Consider the following 20974-nt stretch of genomic DNA (forward strand, 5'->3'; position numbering starts at 1 on the left):
TTACCGACTCCTATTTCGAAGATTTTAAATATTTTAAACCTATAATTATTTAATATCTGTCTTTATTGAAAGTTTGTTGCAAGATGATTTTATTTTTTTTTAATATCATAGTACAATATAAATACCCGAAAGCCTGGTAAGTCTAAATTTATGCCTGTCGAGACCTATTTTCATATATTAAAGTTGAACCCAATAAAAAAATTTGAAACTAGAAAAAGAATAATAAATAAATATATTCTCACACACAAAAAAATATCCTCCACTTTAAAATTTTTAAGGCGAGCATAGCAAGTACTCATAAACTCAGTGAAAAATTTAGCTGGATTTAAATATTTAAAAAAGTAATGACGTGTACTAGAAAATATAAATTTTAATACATTAGAAACTATATGTCAATATATATGTGTATGTTTGTTAGCGGCATTCTTACATTATTAAAATAAGGATGTTCTTATTAGAGAATTATTATTATTTTTACAAGCGCGTGCGCGCGCGCACACACACAGATATACGGAAAAATGATACCTCCACTCTAAGGTATGAAAAAATAGTTAAAAAATCATGATATTTTTAATAAGAGACACCAAAATCTCCTTTTAACTATAATACCTTTTGACTCTATAAATCCAAAAAAATTGATCCCAAAATTTTATATTAAATGAAATATGACACGAAAATAAATGTAATAATATATACATTTTAAAATAATTTTAATATTTAAAAAAATATTTTAATATTTTACAATTTATTAGACTTATTTTACTATGTTAAAGTTAATTTTAAAAAATAATAGAAACATAATATTTTAATAAAGTAAATTAAAATTATTTTCAATATTATGTAAAAAATAATTTTAAAAATTATCAACAGGAGATATCTTGTTAATATTAAAATCTATTTAATCCATAGATTTATTTTAAATCTTTATAATAAATATAAATAAATTATTAAAATAAATATAATAACTTAAAATTTTAACATTATTTTAAATGTTAAAAATAATTTAATATTTATTAGTCTACTAGATAGATCATATTATTTATATTAAAATTATATTAATAAAAAAATTTAAAATTAATCTTTTAATTAATATATTCAAAAGGTATTATCGTTCAAGTCACGCTCTCGTATGTAGTCGTCATTTTGGTCAACACTTTATCCCTTATGGGCCAACTCGGTGTGAGCGAGGATTAATCTGAATTGTGGTACGGGCTTAAAGGTGCCTTCCATAATTGGTCCACTCGTGGTTCAAACCAAAGGATATTATCGTTAAAAAAATTCTTAGTATCCTTTTTTTAAAATTTAGAAACTTTGTAATTATTTTTTAAAATTGTAGAAGTGTAGGTCTTGTTTTTTAAATATCTAAGAAATCTTTGAATAATCTCTCAAACTTACATTTAAAAATTATTTCCATAGCTTTTCAAAAAAAAAAAATTATTTCCATAGAAAATGAAATTTAAGGAAAGTCGCGGTCATTTATTCGAGAAAATTTGACCGTTGAAAACAGAAGAAAATGAATGTCCTTCCTTTGCCTTTACACCACTCTTGCTTTCCCTTCCTCCCCCATTATAAATAAAGAAACAGAATCAAAGGAAAAGAAAGAAACCATCCGATCAAAATCAAATCAATAATCATGCACAAAACTCCTTCAGGATCCTCACTAGGCCCCGGCGGCCTTGACTTGACTCAAACCTTCTTCAAGCCCATTAACCATGCGGCCCCACCTTCCCCCACCAAGCGCCACACCAAGATCTCCGTCATTGGCACTGGCAATGTCGGCATGGCCATTGCCCAAACCATACTCACCCAGGACTTCGTCGAAGAGCTCGCTCTCGTCGACGCCAAGGCCGACAAGCTACGTGGCGAGATGCTCGATCTCCAACACGCTGCCGCTTTCCTCCCACGCACCAAAATCCTCGCCTCTGTTGATTACGCTGTCACAGCGGGATCCGATCTTTGTATCGTCACCGCTGGCGCCAGGCAGATTGCTGGCGAGTCTAGGCTGAATCTCTTGCAGAGGAATTTGTCCCTGTTTAAGGCTATTATTCCTCCGCTTGTCAAGTACTCGCCTGACTGTATTTTGCTGATCGTAGCTAACCCAGTTGACATTTTGACTTATGTTGCGTGGAAGCTGTCTGGGCTTCCTTCGAATAGGGTCATTGGGTCCGGCACGAATCTCGACTCGTCCAGGTTTAGGTTCTTGCTCGCTGATCATCTCGACGTCAACGCTCAGGACGTGCAGGTTTTTAATTTACTTAATTCCTTCCCTTAAATATATGCCTTTTTAATTTAAAATCTTTTTTTTTTTTAAGTCTAGACTGTTGCGATGGATCATTTTCAATTTCATGGGATAAATTTGTTATTTAAGTTGAGTGGATTCTGACTTCTGAAATATGTTGTCGTTTTGGATTAAAGGCATTTAAAAGTTGGGGTATGTTTGGCTGTGGAGTTCTCTGTTGCGTGGATAACAAGGACTGGCCTAAGTCAAAGTGAATTTCAAGTTTCAACCACGCGAACCCCAAGCCCCCCCTCCCCCCAACACACACACACAACACAAAAAAGCCAAAACGAGGCCCCCTTTATCTAAGTTCTAAATTTAATAACCAGAACAAATTTTAACGCAAAAAATGGCTGTCGTTTTGGCTCTTTTTTAGGGTTTGCGACGGGTTATGACCTAGGTTTAGTGCTTGCAATATGATTAATTCTTCTGAAGAACGGTAAAGATATTTGCCTAGGATTGATCTGTTAGGCAATTAGGCTTACATTATGGCGCGAAATATGACCATACGGTGTTATTCTATTGATTCATTAACATAATATGTGCAATGTAATCGTGCCATTCTTAACTAATTATCCTTCTGCTTAACAATTTTGCATGTAGTAATTGACATTGCGTTACAGCTGCATTGAAAAGGTTCGTCAGATTCATACCTTAATCAGATCTCATGTGAGATTTGCATGCACATCTTGACCCCTCTTGGATCTGATCACACTTTGAATCTATGTGAAAAATGCAATTTATGATATCTTCTTAATAATCTTCAATGCTTGTAAACTCGTTGTAGGCCTACATTGTTGGGGAGCACGGTGACAGCTCTGTGGCGTTATGGTCTAGCATAAGTGTTGGTGGAGTGCCCATTTTGAGCTTCCTAGAGAAACAGCAGATTGCCTATGAGAAGGAAACCCTAGAGAGCATACACAAAGAAGTAGTAGACAGTGCATATGAGGTGATAAGCCTGAAAGGCTATACATCTTGGGCAATTGGGTATTCGGCAGCTAACTTGGCTCGATCCATAATCAGAGATCAGAGAAAGATTCACCCAGTTTCAGTCCTTGCAAAAGGTTTTTATGGCATTGATGGCGGTGACGTGTTTTTGAGTCTGCCAGCACAGCTTGGTAGGGGTGGAGTCCTGGGTGTGACTAATATTCATTTGAATCAGGAGGAATCTCATAGGCTCAGGAACTCGGCCAAGACCATCTTGGAGGTGCAAAGCCAGTTGGGAATTTGAGATAATAATAACTCAGCATTACATATGATCAACTAGTTCTTCTGCTGCATTTTATAGGACTAATCTGCTTTGCAGTTTATGAGCGATTGGACTTTTTTTCTTCTTTTAATTTATACCTAATTTCTATAAGTTATGCTTATTTTTGTATCGTACTGCATTTTGATTTTTTTCAGCTTAATAAATGATACTTTTTTTTTTCGCAATTATGAATTTTCTATTACTTTGATGAGTACGTGAACTGAGTTGATAATGTATAATTTTTACTTAAAGTAATAGCGAACTGGGAGATCGTCACTTCCCCTGATGCTTTTTAGCTTTTACTCGATTACGATTGTTCAGGATTGTTGTTACCCCGTTGATGTAAAATTTTTGGTTGGAAATATGTGTGATTCGAATGGGCAAAATATGGATGGCATGATCATTCTTTGATTTCTTTCTCAACCGCCAGTGTGCCACTGCCAAGTGGTTGGATTGTCTCTTTAAAAATATCATATTATTTTCTCTATATGTATACATTGCCTCTGTAATTTTCCATTTTCCCCCTAAGATCGAGCTAAGTAAAGGAGACTTGTAAGGATATGTTATTCCGTATTGGCGATGGCAATGGTCGGTACTGTATCAAAGTGAGATCCTACTAGGAATACGGGGTAATCCTTTCATCATTTAAATTTAGGGGAAAAAAAAGGTATATTCCTTTTTTTTTTTTTTTAATTGCATGAAAGCAAATTGGTGAATTTTAAAATTGGAAGGAAAGATTTGAGTTCACTCTTTATAGAATTTGATGTGATGAGGCTGTTTTAATTCACTCTATGATACTAATAATAAACAGAACATACTGGAGTAGAATATTGGAAGTCATTAACATTATGCCTCCCAATTTGGGATTGAGAATGGTGAGTTTTAATACCAAGTTATTTCTGCCGGCAATAGAGTATTTGTGTGAACTAAAACTTTGTTATACACTTTTTTAATCTCTGGTTTTGGTTCCTCTTTCTCCGTGCGTTAACCATTTCCAAAATTAATAAAGAAGATGGACGGCAAAGGTTTATGCTTTTTATTTTATCTATGTATTTTGTTTTGGAAAGAAATCGAAATAAACAAACTTCACAATATTATTTAGATCAAATTCTTCCCGTTTTACACTTTTTTTTTCCAAATTTTATAGATTTAATCATTTAAAAAAGTTTATAATGGAGAAAAAGATATAGGTGGGTTTTATTAGGTAAGTTTTTATTTTTAGTGCTTATTCGGTATGACTTGTGTAATAAATATGCATGTTTGTTTAATTTTAAAAAAATATTTTTAAAATTTTTATTGTAATTTAATTGTATTTTGAGTAGAGGTTTTACTCATGATTAATATGTTAAGATTTATTCTTAACTAATAAAAGTGTACAAATTAAACTCTGAATTTAAGGTTAGTGAATTAATATTACTGAATATTCATACTGAAAAGTATTTTTATTTTGTGATGGGAGAAAACAAAAATTTTCTTCTATGCAAATCATTATATTTTCTGAAGAATTTGAAAAAAAGGGAGGGAGAATTCCGGTTGTTGTCATTTTCCCTCCATCTTCCTTCAATTCGTTGGTAAATAAACAAAATTGGCAAATATCTTGTAACTGTTAACTACCCAAGCCAAAACACTATGGCCCCCACAACCGCAGCCACCAAATCGACGTCGTTCCACCACCGCATCATAACCCTAGACGCCGCCGTTTCCAAATCAATCCACACGCTCTTCCACACATCAATCCCCGGGTCCCTCCTCCTCCTCCTCGAATACTCCGCCGACTTTCGCTTCTCATTTCCCCTCGCACTCTCTCTCTACTTCACTCGCGTCCGCCGCCCTTACCTAATCCAGTTCCTCGTCGGCCTCCTCGTCGACCTCCTCTTCGTCGGCCTCGTCAAATCCATCTTCCGCAGATCACGCCCTCTCTACAATCCCGACATGAAGCCTGCCGTCTCCGTCGACCACTTCTCTTTCCCCAGCGGCCACGCCTCCCGCGTTTTCTTCGTTGCCTCGTTTATTTCTCTATTGGACGATTTTAGCGGAAATTGTTGGCTCGTCTTGGGCGTGTGGACTTGGGCTGTGTTGACTTCGTGTTCTAGGGTTTTGCTTGGACGGCATTTCGTCTCGGATGTTCTCGCTGGGGCGTGTTTGGGTGTCCTTGAAGCTGCGTTTGTGTTTCGCTTTTTGAAGGTAAAAACGATTGCAGTCTCATACCTACAAAATTAAGTCAATTGTATATGCTCTCCAAGTGTTGTAAATTACAATTCTTGGATATGAATGATTTTGCCTACTATGTTTCATTGCTGATCTTTTATTTAATAAAAGCCAGAAAAGTTTTGTTATTGTTCCGAATACTATATATCTGAATGTGCTTTATAATAGCTATATGGTTTGACGATAGTTGGTAATTCATTGTATCTTGGGATTGGTGACAAATTTCCTTTCAATGAGGTAGCTTGAGTAATTAAGGCAGAAACCAGCTTGCAAATGAAAATGCTGTTTACTCTGTTATGAATTACAATCTTTATGTGAGTGCTTGTATCATGGGAAGATACATTCTTCTCTGGTAGGTTTGCATATGAAGAGTTTGCATTCTTCTCTTATATCATGGGAAGATACATTCTTCTCTGGTATGTTTGCATATAAAGAGTTTACCTAATGGATAATAATAATTTGCTGAGTTGATTGTACCTTTCTTACTAAACATGCTCATCTTTGAAATGACTGTAACACTAATTTTTATTGTCCTTACCTTAAAAAAAAAAAAGAAAAAAACTCATATTCATTAGGCAACCCCAGGGCAGCTGGAGCTTCCACACGGGTGGTGGTGGAGAAAAGTTGAAATTTTCTGTCTATTCTTGATGTATAATAGCCAGAATTCCATTTGTATTATTTTCATAGATTATTTGAGTTGAATATCTAGAATTGATCTTTGAGTTTGATTAAAAGTAGTCTAGTACCACCCAGGTGCTCATTATCTTTCAAACCAAATTTTTAGTGTAGTTTACTTATGGCATACATCTATTGAAATCATGACTGATAAGCTTAGCTTGCAAAGATGATTTGAGGAAGGAAAGTGACGTTGTTGCATAGAGAAGAATAACATGACTGACTAGTTTTGAATAATTACAAAGAAGTAGTACAATGTTGTTGTGTGAGGAGGTGTCACTGATCTTTAGGATTATCAATGTTGGGCTGAGCTAGGCCACGGTGAGCTTCAAGAGTGATATGCCAATGCCTATCTCAAGCATGGATTAACTTGTTATATCCATGTCCTCCTTATGCATAACCCAGCACATGCTCTTATTCAAGCTTTGGGCTGAATTCGTGCTGGGCCAAATTAATGAAAACTTGAACACCCCAAGCTGTTTCTCGATGGACTAGCTACAGTCATTTCTTCTTTTAAATTCTGATTCAATTGATTGACTAATTGATTCAGAGGACTTATGCACAATCTTTCTTCTTCATTTTTTTTTGCGCTTGAATTTTGTTTTCTATTATTTTCTTGGAATGAATGAAAATGTCATACGGCAACAACATATTAGATGCTATAATAAATGGCTTGTTACACTAAAATTTAATTGTTCACTTCTGAGATATGAGACTAATGCACTGGCATTTGTGTCCACTACCTATTAGAGGTTAAAATGGAAATCCTGGGTGTGCCTGCCATTCAGTAGCCGAAGCTACTTATTCTCCTATACATTGGAGATGGGTTCTTCTGTGCTGTTCCTTACTTCCTCTTGGACATTGCATGGGTTTTGGAAGAATCAGCATTGTTAATTCCATGTTAATATCTGCAGGTGTCATCTGGGCTTTTTTTATATTATTGCAATTATGTAGCTTCGTGAAACAAATTGAAGCTGCGAACATACCCCTTTTTTTTCCAGAGTGCTTTGGCAAATGGTTATTTTCTCTTTTGCAATGTATTACCATCATTTAGATGGGATCAGTTGATCTCCAATTTTACTGTGCAGCCTTTGGAGATTATGTTTGTAAGGAAGGAGTGTTTGAACATTTAAATGAGAGTATTCTCCACAATAGTTGTAAAGCAGAGCTGCTAAGATCCCTACTGGTATATAGCTAGGCATTTCCCATTTTGGAAATTTTCAACTCCTTCAGGGCTGTGGCTAGACAACTTGGCATACATGTGTTTATGCCAGATTGCCAGTTGCATCACATTAACTATCACACGTAATATTCAGGGTGTGTTGTGGAATCCATTCAATCCTATAAGGCCTATGGTGGCCACGTTTGCATACTCTACTGTCTTCTTAGGCCTTGTAGTCTGCTACTGAATAGGGATTCCAGCAGAGATTCAAGGTTCTAATTGACTGCAATGTTAAAACAACAGTTAAAAATGGGAGGAGCGAAGCTGTTGTCTTCCAATTATGTTGATAAAAAAATAGTCTGACTAGATATGTGTTAGTCTTCCACTTTTTCACGCTTCATTGAAATAGCCTGTTCTGATAACTGTAAATTTGATGCTTTAAGTGGAACTTTTTGCTTGTCCAAGATTTGAAAGAGGAATAAATGATTAGTAGTTAGCAGAATCATCCATTAAGCAGCTGCTTTATTCATGATGATCTTTATCAGATAAGGTGTTGTTGATTTATTGACTGATTGTGACATCAGAAGCTAGCTAGATTAGTGCTGTCAATGATTGTTATAAGTTGCTAGTAGTCATTGAGGTTGTTTATTGATGAAAATTTGAAATGTTACTAGATATAAAGTTGACTGGTAGCACATGGGGCACTGAAAGGTTTACATTCATAACAGTGCTTGTTAGCTGTTTAGTTTTATGGGGCACAAAAAAAAACCTTGGGATTTATGTGATTTGTTGTGTTTTAATTGCTTTTGGTGAAATATGGATGCATTCTATTAAATCTGAGCATCTCTACTTTGCAGTGAAATTGGAACCAATGCTGGTTTTCCGTAGAAACTGATTTTCAATCATACTGTTGTCCCGTGGAAACTGAAGATGGCTTGTTCCTTTAGTTTTTAGTAGGATATAACTATCAGCTTTATATGTTTGAACACACTAGCTTTAGGGGTCCTACCACTTGGAAATTTAGCCTTGAATATGTGGTTGGTTCTTCAGGTTCGTCTGTATTGGAGTTTTGTGTCTGGTCCCCTTGTGCTTGACCGGAGCTTTTGGCTTTTGAGTTGGGATAAAAGTTTCTTAATCTTGCAGGATCGCTGCATGTGCTTTCATCATTGCTTTTATATAATCTTAGTTTGAATCCTTAAAAGTGGGCTCTCCTACAAAACCTACTAAGCTTTTTCTCCCAAACAAGAAGAGACAATCATTGAAAAACGCAGTGAGGTTCTTACAAAGCCTACTAAGCTTTTTCTCTCCCAAACAGGAAGAGGCAATCATTGAAAAACGCAGTGAGGTTAATCATGCGGGCATCCTAGATAGTCTATACTGGTATTAGAACAGATTAAGCAAATTAGAAGATTTAAGGAAATCAAACTTTCCAGATTGTGTTTTGAATTTAATTCAAGTCGTGTCGGCAGGAGCTCGGTCCCATCGCTAGACGATCAACATGAGAAATCCATGGCAAATACAACTGAACAAGATAAGAGTCCACTCAATGGCTTCATCGCATATCTAATGCCAACCTTTCATTGAAAAAGAAAAAGGAAAAAGCTGACTTCTTGGCAAGGAAGTAATGCAAACATGTGAATGTAAAGTAGGGGTGGGAAAAGAAATAAACGAATCGTAAATGAATTGGGTCAAAGTTCTTCTGATTCGGATTCAATTCGTTTATTAAACGAATTGAAATCTCATTATTTGGATTCGATTCGATTCGTTTAGTAGAATTAATAAACGAATCCAATTGAATCCGGATTCGTTTGTCCTATTACGAATTCATAACGAATAGAATTGAATCAGAATTCGTTTACAATTCGTTTAGAAAAATATAATTAATAAATAAATTAAACAAAATAAAATAATAAAAAGCCACAAATTTAATATCCTACAACAAAATACAAATAACACACAAAACTATATTTTAAAATTAAATATACAGTCAACCTAATTACAATATTAACCTTCAAATTTTAAAAAAATTTCAAATAAATTTAAGGACAAAAAAGTAATTTAATTAAACGAATTTTAAACTAATCGACTTGCATTCGATTCGTTTATAACTCGTTTATTAAACGAATCCTAAATGAATAAATGAATCACTATCTTCAAACCCAGATTCGATTCATTTAATTAGTGAATCAAATCGAATTCATCCATTTATTAAACGAATCAATTTTTTCAAACTCAAACCCATTTAATTCGCATCGAATCGAATGGAATAAAGGAATCATGACCCATATTCCAACACTAAGATTATAAAGCAGGATTAAGTCTGAGCAGGGAAGCCTGGTCTGCATAGCGCTGAGCTCACTGTCATTTATTGGTCACTCCAGCTTGTGAAAGCATCCCAAGAAAGTAATGCAAACACGTGAATCTAACTGGATTTGTGTACTAACAGTTCTTTCTAGGAGGCTAAATGCTTTGACTATCGTTGCCGTGAAGTTTGGACATACATTTCGATGAACTCAGATAAATTGAGCATCTTTCTTTTTCCAAAAGATCAGGACCACTGAGTGAAATTGGATTCTGGAGCCAAATAATGGTGGATTTACACATGTATATGGATTTTCGGCAGTCCCACTTCTTCATCATCTCTGCCGTAAATCAGAACCTGGGCAGAGAAATGCAGAAGCAAAGATACTGACACTATTTCAGTAGAAAGATTAGAAAAGTTTTGGGTGATGAAGGCAATGTATCATTTGGAGCCCTGTCCCGTTGCCCCACTAGTTATGATGATGAAGAAAGAGGGAGAAAGAGGATTTGTATATTTGCTTTAAGTTCGCTTTTATTATCTTGATTATCATTAGAATTTCGAGTTTTGCTTGCTTTAAATCGATTTTCTTTTTCTTTTAAATGTGATGTAACTCAATAATTGTGAACGAAAGTATAAAGTCTTCTCTTCTAGACCTAACGTGCGTGGAAGCTTTGCTCTTGAGAAAATTTTTGCATGAAGTGAATCTTGAACTAACCTACTTGCAATTTGCGAGTTGCGACGAAACTTAAGGGAAAATTGCATGGATCATGGATGTGACCTCGCTAGGAGATAAGATTTTACCCAACAGGTGAATATTTTCTTTTTGACCAATTAAGTAGTAATCTTGTGTTCTGTTCATATCTGACAAAAATGGGTGGCTTACTCATTATCTTGACAAAGAAAGTAATTACTGTTTTTATTTGGACACTCTGGAATTGCCATGTACTGCAATCATATCACATCATTAATTGCATTTATGAGTTTGTTGGATCTTCGCTTCCTGTTATATTCTCTGCTGAAGAACTTGCCGTTTGGAGATTGAAGTAGTGTAGTTGAATAGGATTTATTCTTCTGTTTTAAATTTGTAAATTAGAAAAATGGGTTTTATCAAGAATGGTTACGAACTGACCCTAAATAAATAACCTAGAGTTTAGTTGTTTTTTTACCGGCCTTTCGGTGATGAATTATGCTTGGGGTTGGAATGATATGATTGATTTTGAATGACTCGTGGCATGTTCATATGTTCTATCCCAAATTACTGATAAAAGTTATGGTAGGCAGAAAATAGAACCCACCTAGACATTTAGCTATATGGAGGACACAACACAAAGTTGTACAAAAATGTTACATTCATGAAATTCACATGCTCTTCGGCCTGCAAGCCACCCTGTAGACAGACACAATTGCTACTACGAAGCCTTAATTCAACTCTACTTTGGCATGTTTCCCAAATGAGACAAAAATCAAGGACTCAATTTATCAAAGACGCAATCATTCTACTTTGTGGGTGGTATTTGCCTTCACTTAAAGTGATTAGCATTGTTGAGTAGTAGCAAAGAAAAACGCGAGTAAATCCAAGATTTTCATTGTCACTGGAAATTTCTTTCCACTTACTTAGTGCTTGCTCTCTGTTGCCATTCACAAATGATATTTCAATTCAATAATTGTCCTCTATGCATCATTATGTGAATGATACTTTTCTTGCTTGTAACTGTTCATTATATAAATTCAAGAGTCTCTGGCTAATCAATTTGAATTCAAATCTTTGGGTGCCCCAAAGCTTTTCTTTACATATCAATGTACCATACTCTCTAGAAGGGCAATAATAGACAACCTATTACACTAGCCACATGATGTGAAGACACAAAGAAATAAACCCCCTTCCTTTTTGGCACATGGAGCCTTTAATTACAAGCAAGTTGAAACTATTGACACAAACAAGCAAGGGAATCGGATCCGATACCATGCCCACTTCAAAAATTGCCTCGAGCGGATGATGGTATGGGCAGGCACATGTTGTGCTGGTAAGGTACATTTTAATTGGATATGATATATAATTAATTTGAAGTGATTGGGGAGCATACGAGAATTGCTCCATGCATACTAGACACGAGGGGCGTTGGAGGGACCGGTTGTTATTGCTTCAATGAGTTGTTTCCCAACTGGAAGTTTGCTTATCCCCTTGAGAAATTTTATTTCAATGTTTAGTACTTGAGAAACATGGATTTGATTGCCGGTTGTTGCTTTCTTTACCCACTCGACCCACTTCCAATTCATGATAATGAAAATTATTTTCATTGTTGTGGATTCAGAAAAAGTTTCATCAAAGTTTTGTGAATAGAATGAAGTTTGCAGGCTTTTGGAGGCCGTGAAGGCATGAATCATACATTTTTAGTGCCCCACGTTCCAAAAAAATCTTTATGGCATCCGAGTTTTGACCTTTGCATCTCTGTCCATTCAGTTCAAAGTGCTTAGCTCGATTGTGCTCTTCACCGTGCAATGTTTTCAATATCTTTCAAGAAAATGCATGCCAAGTTGATGAACCAAAATGAATCTCTCTTAAGCATACCGTAAGCTGTAATCTGCTTTCTGTTTGTTCTTTTAAAGTGACTTCTGAAAGAGTTTGGCTAAAGAGCTTTTTTCCGCAATTATATAATATCTTACAAAATTATAAAGGTATATTTTACCTTACCTTTCAAGTATGTGTCCGTAAAAGTGAAAACCTTCCAGTTTTATTAAAAGTACAGCACGTGCAATGACACCAAATCTCTTAAGAGCTGTCACCTTGATAGTGAGAGGGAGGCCTTGATCCAGCCGGTGGCAAAGAGAACGATAGCTAGATTCCATGAGACAATGAAGCAAGAATCAACGGTGTCCAATTCAAAAACTGAAAAAAAGTAACATGGGTCAAAAAAATCACTTTAGCCATCACGAAAAATATATATACACTTACAGCTCCGATGACCCATAAATTTTTCTTTTATTTTGTTTCTCTTAAAAGCATCATTGTCTCCTGTTGCTACAGAAGTGATCACTTAGTACCATCATTGGATTGGAACCAATAACAGTAACATGCCATGCATAAAAGCCTTTTAGCATCTGCTTATTACGTATGAAAAAAAAAATTAATAGATTACACCATCCCTTATAACTTGGAATTGATGATGCTCTCCAGTCTTTGCCTCCATTTGAACAAACAAAAGTTGTACTGATCAATGTATATACCCAGAAAAAAGAAAAAATAATATTTAAAACTTTGTTGATAAATTGATATTAGGATATATATATATATATATAAAAGTGAATATTCCCGTCTGATTCCACTTTTAGAAAGGTCATTTACAACAAAAGCTAAGTCATCAAAAAAGGGGGATTTAGGGAGGCAGATCATATACAGCCGATTCCCTATTAGCAGCTACCAATACATTATTGGATCCACTTTGTATAATTTTCAAAGCCAATATTCATGCTGATCGAATAGTGTCTTGAAGCAACACTAATTTTTATAAATATATGCCATCAAGACAAGGACCCATAAGACTCCTCAATTATTGTCTACGTACGCATCACTTCATCATCTTGGCGCGCAAAAACATCAATCCTTTTAATTCGAATCTTTGGTGCAGAGACTAGTTAATCATGCTAAATTTTGCCGCTTAATTAAAGATAATATTGTCATTTGTGTAAAACTGTAACGTATGTAGCACGAGTGCCGCAAGCTACGCAGAGGCCATGATTGAAAAAGTTTTAAGATGTAAGATAAATTATAATTCATTTGGAGTGCGTTTGTTAACTTGCATTATAGTGTATTATGTTGCATTAAAATATTGTAATTATGCTAATTCATATATTTGGCTGCATAATTCTATTTGCGTTGTACTGCATTAAAAAAAAAAGTGAGTAATACGATGAAAGGAGCACAAAATAATTTCATGAGAAAATCAGGTTTAGACTGTATGGCATTAAAATACTCTACATATTTTAAATTTTAATAATTTTATTTTAAATATGTGAAGGAATCTAATTATTTAATTATTTATTATTTACTAAAATACTAAATCTAAAAATAAATTTAAATCAAACAATCATATTAGAAATTAATAAATAAAAATTAATTCATAGTTAAATTTAAAATTTAATAATATAACTTAATTTAATTTATATTATCATTTATATTATAGTAAATAATATATAAAAATAATTATTTAATAACTAATTTAAAAAATTCATAATATAATATTAAACTATTAATAAGTTTAAATATTATATTAATTTAAGTTTAATATTAATATAAAATAATACTACAAAATAATATTACATATAATACATTCATACTATACTAAATATAGTATTTTATTATAATTTAATGGAATACACCGCAATGCAATGCACCATAATGTAATACAACTAATCAATATAATGTAATGCAGTGTGCCAAACGCACCCTTGACGCATTGCTTCTTCTTTTTTTATTTAATTGGAAACCTTTGATTTTTGTAATTGCTCTTATTTTTTTCTAATCGGAAATTAACATTTGATTTTTGTTAAACCTACGTTTGCTTTGTTGGTCTACCAAACTTTATACAATGGTATAAAACTATAAAATACACTGTAAATTGAATGATAAGAATAAAAATTTCGAGAGCCACAAAAACTTGAGATTAGAACAAAGATATGAAATGGCCAAATGGAAAAATTAGTCAATACGAAAATGGCCAAATTGAATGATAAGATGGAGGCTTAGTCTGAAAATTACTCAATATGAATGACATTAGAAATTAGTCAATAGGAAATGGCCAAATGGCAGAACAAAAATAAGTCTAATCCTATTGTTAAGGCGTCCCCCACTACCTTAAGACATGACCACGTGACACGTGTGGATATCCTCTCCGCCATCACTTTCAAAGAAGCCTCGCAATTCACAAGCTTAATTAATTCACTTCTAAACTGTATACTTATGGTTCATGCAAATTGACATTTACAATAACTTACAGTGCAGCTAAATTACAAGTTCACTCCACCATTGATCCTACTATATTACTTATATTCACACTAATATGATTGGTTGTAAGTTACTATAATGGTAAATAAGCAAAAGCTTATATTTATTATTTTATATATGAGTGAGTTTCCAATCAGGCATCCTTAATTATATTGATGTCGGGGGTAAAAAATAAAAAAAATATAAATTTTACTATACTACAAGATAAAATACATTGCATTAGAGTTTATATTTTTAATTTATTCTTGACTTTAATACAATTAAGAATCCTTTATTAGAATATATATGTGTGTGTGTATGTATTACATAATAAAATATAATATAAGAAAAACATATATTATAATATATTACAGAATAAAATATATTGTATTAGAGTGTGTATTTTTCTTATCATTCAGTTTATTTTCTATTTTAATAATTTAAAGAATTCTTTATTGGATAATGGTTATATATATATATATATATATATATGTAAAGTACCAAAATCATTCCCATTATATATTCTTCTATGAGATAGTTTTATCTTCATTCAATTTTAAGACAACTTGTACCGATGGTTTTTTCAATAGAATAGATGTATTCCATATATATATATATAAAAGTGAGATTTTTGACTTTAGTAGTCTGGCACTCAGAAGTAAGTAACAGGTTTGCCTTTTAAAGAGATGCGATTATACATATTGCCAAAAGAAACGACTTGTGATTGGGACTATCTTAAGAGTTAAGCTCTTGTATGTAGTGGGGCCATGTGAGAGAGGGAATTAACACAACTTAATATGGACACATGGCTTTGGGATAAGGGGGATGGTTTCGGTCTCACAAAGAGTTGACACCATTATTTTCAGGGTTTAGTGACTTTGATTTGATTTCTCCTCGCCCATTTCATGATATTTAATGTATTATGTGAATGATTTGATTTTGATATTCATTTCGCAGTTCTCTGTCGAACTGTTAAGCCATGTCATCGAACACAAACTTTGCTTTTAGATTCCTATGAAAGCTTAATGCGTGTCTTCTCGTCAAAAACCATATTCAATATAATGAACACAAAGTATCTTACCCATTTATCATGTTCATATTAAACTCTTGGTTCTTTCCTTATCTTGTAGCTAGTTAGCACAGTACTCAATTAATTTGGTCGACAACTGATAACAACTAGAGTTTGATTGACGTTACGTTCAGTAACCCAACATGGAGAGCCTTAATCTTTTTGAAGACGTTGAAATGGTTCATAATTCAATTATTCAAATAAAGACTTCTCAATGAGAAAAATATGTAACAGCAAGGTCCCCACCGAACTCATTAATTTCTTTGGCGTCACTTTTAATTTATTCGTAGATCCACACCTTACTAAAATGGTAAAATGTAGGGACTAACTAGTGATACATGTGGGGTTCAATCTTTGTGATGATTGATAACCATTATACTATTATCAACCGCACACAGAAAGTCATTGCAATAGTTGTTTCAACCATTAATTATTGCTCGAACTATAACTTGTGGCTTAACTTGAAATATATAAAAGAAAAGTTAGAAGTTAAATGTAACATCCATCAATACAAGTATTGCACCCACTAAGTTTTTTAAGTGTTGTTTTGGGTTGCGGAGTGTAATATTTTTGTGTGTGATGTATAATGCAACATAGCCTTGACCACCAGATATGGGTGAATCAGATCGTTTGATGAGTCTGCGAGTCAGGCCCGTGGCCGGCTCAGCATATATCGTCGGCATAGATACAGTTCAGTACTGACAACAGAGGCAGATACACTTTTAACCTACGTATACAGAGAGAAATCCCACCTGACCCCAACGCTCTGCTCTTATTTTAACAACAATATATGTTAGTTTACTGGAGTTAGTAAATAAAAATATAATATACGTAAACCCTAATTACCCGTCACTTGCGTAATAAACCATCTTCTAGGCCAAGGCAAAGCGCTGAAGTGAAGTAAGAAAATGGAAGAAAATGCCTCGAGAGAAGAAGAGAAATAATAAGATAAAAGAAAAGTGGGGGGGGGGGAAATAAATGTGGAAGCGTGGGGAGTGGAAGAAAGAGCCGCATGTGCGTAATTATTCTTGTTGTTCCCGTTCGTAGTGGACGCGTGTCAGAGTTTTGGCTTAACCCCCCCGCCCCGTCGTCCGGCTCCGTCCACACGCACCGTTTCATCATACGATCACTTTTATCTAACTAATTAATTATTTTTCATTTAATTTAATTTTACATTTTAATATTATAAATATATTATGTTTCTTACAGTAACATAGCAGCGGACTACTACCGTTCTCTCGCTCTTTCCTCCGTTGCATCACTTTCACGTATTTAATGTATTGTGCTATTCTTGAATTCAGAATCGATTTTTTTTTTTTTTTTAATACAGGGTGAGGGTGGATTTGTTTAGCCGGACTTTTGAAAACAACAGTACTTTTGGTTAAGGAATTTATTATCTATTAGTGCACGGAAAGAGAAGAAGAAACAAAGGGAATTTATTGGATAGTGCAATCCCTATTTTCCCCCCTAATAATTTAGTTGTAGACTGATGATGTTACATGCAAAACACAACTTGATTTATCTCATTTGTTAAATTAATTAATACAACTACATTTCACCTCACGCACCTGCTAAGGTTCATTGTATATAATTTATATTTAATCCAAAATTAAATTTTTTTTTTAAATTTCTTTGGTTGTTTGACAAGAAATAATTGAGTTATCATGAAAGAAATTGATATTAAGTTGATCTAAGTTGCAAATTATGTAATTTAACAGCATCCTTCGCCTCATATTCAGGAGAATTGAAAGGTACTGTTTATTTTTATGTCTGAAAATTGAATAATGGGTACCACACCAAAAACTTTATGCAAATTTTATTTGGAACCTTGCAATGTTTTTAAAATACGAAGAAGAAACATATGTATAGTTTAAAATGATATTTATGTCAAAATACTAATTTTCAGCTTTTTCTGTTCAGATGTTGAGAAAAGAAAACAGATATGTCATTTAAGTATTTATGTCCAAATCTATTTAAACTTCAAACTAAATTCAGATTTATTCAAATTTTAGATTAAAAAAAAAACAAATACAACTTTCTGAAACCTTAGGTGTTGGGATAAAAAAACTGTTTTTTGTGGATCAAAGCATAGACATTTTTAATTTTTATGTCTAATCTATGATATATACTACTATGTACACTATTGTAAAATTTAAGATATCAAAATTTGAGAATATGACGAAAAGTTGGATATTTTAATTTGAGATTGGAGGTTTTGTATTTACTTAATAGCACGACGTCAATTTCATAAAGTACTGTGTATCTTCATTTTAATTATAACCTAATAACTAACTCAGTTCCTTCTCAACCCAAGACTTCTAATTTTAGTCAAAACATTTTACGAACATGTTCGGACATTGATGTTTGTAGACAATATTAAAGCATTTACAACTTCCCGTTTAGCCCAATATCGATGAATTTATTGTAGTCATTGATTTGTCACTTTCATTAGATAGCTTTTGGATTTTCTTTTTGAAATTTGTTTTACTTTTGATCCCGTAAAATGTAGTAGGTCATAAGATTAAGTTCTATTTCTTCCAAATTATGGATCATTTTGGACAGATTTGTTGGAAAGTCAAAAAACAGAGAAAATAATGTTATAGAAAGAATACTCTTAAAATATTATTATTTATTTATTCACTATTTAAAACGTATATATTTATATGATTAGTTGAAGCGTGACAATAAACAGAAGGAATAATTTTTTTCAATAGACTTGAAACCCAACTTAAATTGAATTATACGGCGATAAGTAGTTAAATAATAATAATAATATAAATAAATAAATAAATAAATTTAGCTTTTGGCCCCGCAAAATTTGTGACCACTCCTTGTTTAGAGGTTCCCGCCTTTCTTCCCATTTTTGCTTCGCTTGTGTTCTTACTATTATTCTGACTTTTATGTATAAAAATAATGTTATTAGAATGGTGTCAAGTGACATCTTTGTGATCGTATACTAATTTATTCATTTCAGAAGAGAAGTTTGAAAACATAATGTAAAATTTGTATATCGTCTATTCGAAACTTTATGAGGCTAACATGACCTTCGGTACTTAATGGATCGTATGAGTTATTTGTTGGAATTTTTGCTGTTGCATAAGGAGATTCTATCAACAAAAATGTCAGATAAAAAATATAAAAAAAAAAATGGAGATATTTGAACTCATCAAAATATTATCTACACCCATTTGCTATGTAAACCAATCTGCCTCTCAAATTTGAAAATTAAAAATTTACTATATATATATATATATCCAATCAAATACCAAATCTGCCCTCTAATAACTAATTTTTTACATTTTCACATTCTTTTTTACTGAACAAAATATATTAGAACGATTTATCTGTCATTGATTACCAAGCAACCGAATATTTGTTCAAATAAAATCGACAAAAGAAATTAATCAAACCCATTTTAATATTATTTTTTAATTTTTTAGGTGTGCAACTTTTTAATCATGACTTATAATGTTGTTTATTTCTCAAGTTTTCTTTCTTTGCAAGTGATTTTGAAATCCAAGCTGAAATAAACATATGAAGATAATTGGGAACTAATCTACTAGCTGCAGGTTAAGATTAAGCCTTAAGGCACTTGCAGGTGTAGCCGAAAATTAATGAATACATCACTAACGGGATTTTTTTATGGCATGCACAGTTACGCGGTGACATGAGTCGTGAGCAGAACAGGAAGCATAAGGCAAAGGCAAAGCCGATCAGTGAGCATCTCTCTCGATTTATTTTTATTTTATTTTATTTTTTTACAAATAAGCATGAAAAAACACCTCCTAAGACAATTCCATTACATTATTAAACGAGGTTAAAAAAAGATTAGAAAAACATATTAGCATATTTCCTGCTAAAAAAATAAATTATTGATTTTGAAAAATTTAGAAAAGAGTAAGGTATTTGGAATGGAAGAGATTCCATAGTTTAATGCGGTACACTCCTCTCTCTCTCTCTCTCTCTCTCTCTCTCTCTCTCTCTTAAAGGAGCGATACATTCAATTTGTGAAAGTGACGGAATTGTTTATGAAACAAAATAATTATTTTTGCCACAAATCTATTTTAATATTATCCTTTAAAAAAAATCATCTTTTGTAATATTTCTACTTCAATTAACAAAAAATAAAATGACTTAACAATTATTCGCAACAATATCAATAGTAATTGGAGGTGATATTTTTCACACTCAAAGGTTTGGAAAAAGTTCATAGACCCATTAACATAATACAAATTTACATGATAAAAGCAGTTGTTCGATTGACCTTTATCAGTCAAGTCGTTAGTGAATCAACCTATTAAAACCCATTTCATAAGGGATCAGATCCACTTATAAGATCAAAACATTTCACTTTACCCATTAACATTTAATTGTAATAATTCAATAAAATTTTCACAACTTAAATTATAAATTTTTTAAAAATTAATTTTTTTTTAAATTCACTACTCATGTAAAGTAAGCTTAATGCTCATTTTGTCCTTATAAACTAAGGAAATGTTTGTTTTTCTAACTAAGCGACTTAATTGATATAATTTCAATCAATTAAGTCACTAAGGTCTTATTTGGGATTGAGGAGATATAGCTTTTAACTTATAGTTACTATGAAAAAAAAACTGTAACTATAAAACAAAAGTTAATAGTATGAAGTAAAAATAATTTTTAAATAATAATTTTGACAAAATTATTAAAAATATAATAGATTTTTTATCGTATAAGTGAAAAATCATATAATTATAGCTTTGAATTTATAGTAGTCAGTGTTTACCAAACACTTTAGTACTATAACTTTTAAGTTATAGCTGTCTACCCTCAATCCTAACCAGGGCCTAAGTGTGTTAGTTTTTTCAACTCAATGAAAATTTTTAGTTATTAAGTTGTTAAGCCAATTTTTTTAGCTTTTTACGCAACCTTAAAAGTCTGAATGACATCATTGTAACATATTCTGCAAAATATCCTTATTCAAATTAATTTATTTTCATCTTTATCTAAATTAAACTCACTAATTAGCATTATTTTTCATCTTTATAACTTGTGATAATATAGTTGGAGA

The 20974-nt window shown here is 32.9% G+C and overlaps 2 protein-coding genes across 2 annotated transcripts; both read left to right on the forward strand.

The window, feature by feature from the left end:
* Positions 1 to 1522: 1522 nt before the first annotated feature.
* LOC18047424 (L-lactate dehydrogenase B) lies at positions 1523 to 3687 on the forward strand. The gene is made up of 2 exons (XM_006440275.2): positions 1523 to 2242; positions 3066 to 3687. The coding sequence occupies exons 1-2, from the start codon at positions 1634 to 1636 to the stop codon at positions 3507 to 3509; spliced, it is 1053 nt and encodes a 350-aa protein (XP_006440338.1). The 5' UTR covers positions 1523 to 1633; the 3' UTR covers positions 3510 to 3687.
* Positions 3688 to 5025: 1338 nt separating this feature from the next.
* On the forward strand, positions 5026 to 5875 carry LOC18047425 (probable lipid phosphate phosphatase beta). Its single transcript, XM_024189178.1, has one exon. The coding sequence runs from the start codon at positions 5157 to 5159 to the stop codon at positions 5745 to 5747; it is 591 nt and encodes a 196-aa protein (XP_024044946.1). The 5' UTR covers positions 5026 to 5156; the 3' UTR covers positions 5748 to 5875.
* Positions 5876 to 20974: the final 15099 nt, after the last annotated feature.

Source organism: Citrus clementina, unplaced genomic scaffold (genome assembly GCF_000493195.1).
Source record: "Citrus clementina cultivar Clemenules unplaced genomic scaffold, Citrus_clementina_v1.0 scaffold_3, whole genome shotgun sequence".
NCBI lineage: Eukaryota > Viridiplantae > Streptophyta > Magnoliopsida > Sapindales > Rutaceae > Citrus > Citrus x clementina.